Source organism: Monopterus albus, unplaced genomic scaffold, assembly GCF_001952655.1.
Source record: "Monopterus albus unplaced genomic scaffold, M_albus_1.0 scaffold301.1, whole genome shotgun sequence".
NCBI lineage: Eukaryota > Metazoa > Chordata > Actinopteri > Synbranchiformes > Synbranchidae > Monopterus > Monopterus albus.
Genome location: NW_018128181.1, coordinates 445,802 through 451,674, shown reverse-complemented (window position 1 = coordinate 451,674; position 5,873 = coordinate 445,802). Strand labels below are relative to the sequence as shown.

Below are 5,873 nucleotides of genomic sequence, written 5' to 3'. Positions count from 1 at the left end.
GGGAAAACACGCCAACTGTTCCAGCCACACTTCTCCACCTCCATGGTTAATTTGTGTAATTCAGTTTCTTCTTCTCATAAGCTGTATCTACAGTGTCCTCCCAGGGAACCATAAACTAATAAATAATGTACACAGTCCACTGTGCTTCTGACCACAACTAAAGGTCTGGTCTGAGTTTAGGGCTGATTAACTCCTCAGGAACTATGAGCTGATTCTCTAAAACTACTTTGATTTGTCACCCTCTCCCTGCCTTTATCTGGCCTACACCCTGCTTGTTCAAAATGACTTGCTTCATGCCTTTTTCCCTCACGATCCTCACGGACATGACATCTTTTTGTTTCTTCTTGTGCTCTAGATTTTGGGTCTAAGCGCATAATTTCAATAGATTCTGCTAAACATTTCAATTCATATCTCCAGCTTTGTTTGTCCTTGAGGCAGGCTTGTAATAGATTATTACTTGGGTGCTGCAGCATTAAAAACAAATAACAGAACATGAAAGAGGAAGTCTTCCAGTAGAGGCAACTAGTGTGAAGTTTTTCCTCTGCAAAACACGACTTTTAGTTTTCTAGTTGATCAGCGATAAGAGACACAGACTTATTCAACCTTCATCTGAACCATGAGGGGCAAACAGAGAAACCTTCACATTTTGACCCTTGGTAAGACATTTTTCTGAAATGTATTTGGTGTTCCTTTCTTGTGTACAGATAGTATACATAGGCAGGAGGTCTCGGAGTATTTTGTTTACACTTCCATCACTCCAGTTTAATACAAAAACAGTGAGAATGTTCTTTTTAGCACTTTCCAGATTTCTGAATGCAATGAGCATTTCTTATCCTGTAGTCTTTCTTTTGATATCATCACCTATTGCAGGTAAATCCATTCTACTGTGTCACATAAAATCTTTTTAGTTTTAAGCAAAATGTTTGTGTCATGTGTCTGACAGCTGCTCGTATCAGATTAGCTGGGTCTAGTTACACTGCGTGCTCTGGAAGAGTTGAAATCCTTTACAACAACACCGGGGGAACAGTCTGTGATGATGACTGGGACCTGAATGGTGTTGCGGTGGTTTGCAGACAGTTGGGCTGTGGTACAGCACTGAAGGCCACAGTACAGGCCCATTTGGGACACATGACTGTGGACATGGTGAGGATGCTGGTGTGATCTGTTCAGGTGAGCACATTTTTGGATCAGATGTAAAAGTACAGAAAATCATATATAGCTTGGTATGGTAACCATACTCTGCAAGGTGCTTTCAGATTTGATTAAAGCTTAAACTACAAATGTAAAATATATACAAATACTCTAATCTCAGACAGCTGATCAGTACTGAAACTACTGTATTAGACTCAGGACTGGGGTGGCGGAGGGATACGGATCTTGGGGAAAACAATAGAATTGTATCAGATCGTCACTCTGTCTGCTTGTACCCTAGGTCAAAGCTCAAGCTAGGGGAGGACCCAAATGCAGACACAAACTGATGCTATGTAACTACTCCAGTTTAATATGAACTAACATGAAACAAAAAGACAAATATATCAACTAAAAGAGCTCAACCTGACAAAACCAACATCTAAAGAAAACTAACTAAACAGCACCATCAGGGAAAAATACAGTGAAACTGACAACACATGTAACAAGACTACTAAACCAAAGGAGACAAAGATCACAACAAACCAAAAACCGAAGGTAGTAAGCAAAGCCCAAATCAACAAAGTCCATGGACGATGCACAAGAGGGAGAGTCCAAGAAATTACATGTAGGCTACATAATAATGTCTATAGCATATCCATGAAGGATTACTGAATGTGGACCTGTCTATTAGGTTTTAATGTGTCTATATTCATTTACTGAAAATGAAAATGAAAATGAACATCAACTTTTGCCTGACTTTCAAAAACACATTCCATTTCTGTCCTGTGTTTCCATCCTAGGTGTCAGATTAGCTGGGTCCACTCGATGCTCTGGAAGAGTTGAAATCCTTCACAGCAACACCTGGGGCACAGTCTGTGATGATAACTGGGACCTAAATGATGCTGAGGTGGTTTTCAGAGAATTGGGCTGTAGTACAGTGCTGAGTGTTACTCCCAAAGCTCTGTTTGGTCAAGGAACTGACCCAATCTGGCTTGATGGTGTGAACTGCTCAGGACAAGAAAAGTCTCTAAGTGAGTGTCGGCATGAGGATTTGGGGCACACAACTGTAAACACGATGCTGCTGTGGTCTGTTCAGGTGAGATGAATCTTGAATCTCTTACTGTAGCTTATATATGCTGCAAAGTCAATTTGCAATAATAAGACACTGGGTGACAGTATGAGGGGTCCAGTGCTGACATTTGTGTACTAGGAGGCAGCACAGTTTGCATATGCATTTTTGAATCCTCTGTCTTTAATAAAAAAGCTTTGCTGACAAAATATTCACTAAGTCTGCACAATAATTAGCTGACGTTGGGTAAAGCTAAGCATTTCCCTGAAATCCCCAAATATAGGAAGTGTGTTTTTCATTTTTAATAATGTCTCATATCTATAAAAAGCATATATAAAGGAATTCTTCTCTGTAAACTTGTATATGAAATATCAAATCCTGACCTCTTAACCTCTTTACTGGTTGTATTTTGTTTTGTTTTGTTTTACAGTGAGCCTGCCAAAGCCCAGCATCTCCATGAGTCCTGCTGATGAGGTTACCTGGGGTCAGGATGTCAGCTTCACTTGTTCCAATTCAGCTGAGCTCCAAAGTATTCTGAAGAAAACTTCAAGCTCGTTCAATAAGACTCAAATGTCACATTCCAACTCTGCTGCCTTCAGTATCCCCACGGTGGACTTTGATAAAGAGGGATCGTACCAGTGTCAGTATGAGAAAATAATTTCAGGTCAAACTTTCAGCTCCCACCTAAGTGACTCTGTCAAACTCTCTGTTACTGGTATGTAAAAAAGGTTTCTTGAACTTGATGTTTCATTCACATGAAGAAGTCACAATAAGTATAGCCCAGCTCAAATGGCCAGAAAACATGACTTCAGATAAATTAGTCTTGCTGTGTTGGGTAACTACACAATTGTTTGCTAACATACTTGCCCTATTAATTTTTCTATTGCCCCCAAATTGCCAAAAGAAGATTTATGCCGGTTTAAAGCTTGGAGAAAAAGTAGGATGCCAAAGTTCTGGTTTCTTATAAAGTTAGAAAATAGACAATTAATTTTCAAAGTATTAAAATTATACAGTGTACATTAGTAAAGGGTGTCAACTTGTGTAATACGTTCATCAAGATCTGACATGTGATTTAGTGTTTCCTTTTTCTTTTTTAGCAGTGTATATACCTTGCTTACACTGTTTTCTTTTTGTTACCCAGTGAGACTGCCACAGCCCAGCATCTCCCTGACGTCTTCTAATGGAGGGCTGGTCCTGAGTCCTGCAGAGGTCACCAGGGGTTACAGCTTTGTCATCACCTGCTCCATAAACTGCAGCTATCCTGATGGCCGTTTCTTTCTCATCTTCTCTGGCTCCAACATCATCAGCACCAAGTCAGCAGTCAACCACTCAGCCTCCTTTGACTTCCCTGTAGCAGAGTATGAACACCAGGGCAACTACAGCTGTGTGTACGGAGTCACACTGTCTGCACAGAGATTCAATTCCACTGAGACAACACCAATTGCTATCAATGTTAAAGGTAAGTACACTGTATAATTTAAGAATTTTTACATTTTATCTAATAAATGAATAAAACAGACTGTAGTCTATTTAACATGACAGTGGTGCTCTAAACCCATGTACAAGGCAAACTGTCATCATAAATCACATCATATGTTTCACGTTGATTTGGTGCAAATCAACGTGCCAACAGGTGCAGTGGAGAGGCAAAAGCAAGACAACCCCCCAAACAGGAATGATTTTCCATGTGATGGCCACAGATAAATGTTCTCTCCTTGTCCTTCCTGACTGGTTCTTCTCAGTTTTTGTGTTTTGCTAGTGTCCTTGTCACTACTGGTAGAATGAGGCAGTACCTGCAGCCCAGTCAAGTTGCACAGGTCGTCCAGTTACTCCAAGATGGCACATCCATACATGTAGTCACAAGAATGTTTGCTGTGTCTCCCAGCACAGTCTCGAGAGCATGGAGGAGATACCAGGAGACCGGCTGTTACACCAGCTGCAAACATTATTCAGGAATGGTTTGAGGAACATGACAAAGAGTTTTGGTGGCACAAGAAGACCTACAGAATATGAAGTTGGTGGGTTTAATGTTGTGGCTGATTGGTGTAAATTGTAATGTCTGTTGGTAAACTTTACAATGTACGAGATACTGGAGTAATATGGTTAACCTGTTAGACTAAAGAGGGAAGCACGGCAGACCAACTAAGGAGGTACGATACATTGCCTGCATCACTGCTTTGGTGTGCAAGCCTTTGGCCAAGTGACAGTCTCAGAACAGTAACTGCTGTGTGTTATCCCAAGGAATATTGGAAGGTCCAGGATGTCAAGGTCTGAGAAAAAAGAAACAACAAGCCGCTGCCATGGCCTTCAAAGCTACTAAGTTCCTGTTCTTCTACCACCTCCCCTTCACAGACTGATTACCCTCTTATGCAGTTAGACTTAAAGTACCTTCTTAGTTGTTTTAATATTTGGTGCTATTAGAGACTTTTATTCATTTTATCCTCCAGCTTTAGTTGATCTGTGCAGCCTCAGTAATTTTATCACCTTTTTATTATTAAATGTTGTTTTGAAACATTACATGTGGTTTGGTTTTTGGATTCTCATCCTGCTCTGAACTGATCAAAAGTATCCTGTGAGAGTGTAGAATCCATCATGCCTGATACTTTCAATGCTCGCATCTTTACACTAGCAGTTTGGAGGTTCATTTGTAACCCCTGTAATGGTACAATTAACAGCAACATACAGGTTGTCTGAACTATTTAGTATTTTCATATTAACAATGGAAAATAATAGTGTGCAATATGACAGTGGGTTCTCATAGCAACAACCCTTAAACACAGCCACACACTGGAGTATTAGAGTTACTCATGGAGTTAGGCACAATAGGTCCTGTCTGACGATCACATTGGCCGTAGTATTCAGGTCTTTAGTTTATTCTTGAGTGCATCGGTTGTCACTCAGTGACAGCCCTCTATGGCTTTCTTGTTGTTTTTACATGTCCTGCTGCAAATCTAGGACTGGCCCAAAATGCAGACTAATGAGGGAGACAGATTGCCAAAGTAAATTAAACAAGGCTTACTTATTGTATAGCCCAGGCAGACAAAACTGACTGATTCTGCCTCTGGTTTTCCTCAGAGTCCAAATCCTAGTAAAAAAAATAAAGTAACAAACAAAAAACCAAACAAACAAAACAAAAAAACAGACAAACAAAAACACACAAACAAAACACCAATAAAAAAATAAAAAATAAAAAAACACCAAAAATCAGCCCAGGCCAAGCAAATAAGCCAGAAGCGTAAGACTAGAGGCAAAAATCCAGCAGAGCCATTTGTCCATAGCCAGTGTCAGTATCTAGTAGGCAATTGTAAAATGATGGCTGGGGTCATACATGCAAAATGGCAGAATCACAGTGAGGCAGACGGAATGGTACAAAATTATAGCATATGAAAACAAGGCAGTATGGACAATTACTGTACAACAACTCCACTAACCTTCCACTATTCAGACAGAGGCCAAGCTGAGTAATTTGAAAAATGAGAAGTTAAATCTGAGAGGGACAAGGGTAAAACACAGTCTATAATCCAAGTGAGGGGGTCAGAGTCTAAAAAAAAAGGATAAACCAAACACGGGGTCCCAAATCCAAGCAAGGTCCAAAGCAGGTAAATAAATTAGAACATGTAAACACAAGGTAAACTAAGAACAAGAAGGCTGGAACATTTACGCTACTGAAGCT

The 5,873-nt window shown here is 40.2% G+C and overlaps 1 protein-coding gene and 1 long non-coding RNA gene across 2 annotated transcripts in view; both read left to right on the top strand.

Annotated features, from left to right (window-relative positions):
* The first annotated feature begins 586 nt into the window (after positions 1 to 586).
* Positions 587 to 2,027, top strand: LOC109973696 (uncharacterized). Its single transcript, XR_002276851.1, has 3 exons — positions 587 to 656; positions 944 to 1,170; positions 1,932 to 2,027. It is a non-coding gene; the product is annotated as an uncharacterized LOC109973696 (long non-coding RNA).
* Positions 2,028 to 2,188: 161 nt separating this feature from the next.
* Positions 2,189 to 5,873, top strand: part of LOC109973697 (uncharacterized) — a 21,967-nt gene continuing 18,282 nt past the window's right edge. The window contains exons 1-3 of the mRNA XM_020623482.1: positions 2,189 to 2,227; positions 2,631 to 2,915; positions 3,342 to 3,409. Of these exons, the coding sequence (XP_020479138.1) occupies positions 2,657 to 2,915; positions 3,342 to 3,409 (327 nt within the window). The 5' untranslated portion in view covers positions 2,189 to 2,227; positions 2,631 to 2,656. The remainder of the gene's footprint in view (positions 2,228 to 2,630; positions 2,916 to 3,341; positions 3,410 to 5,873) is intronic.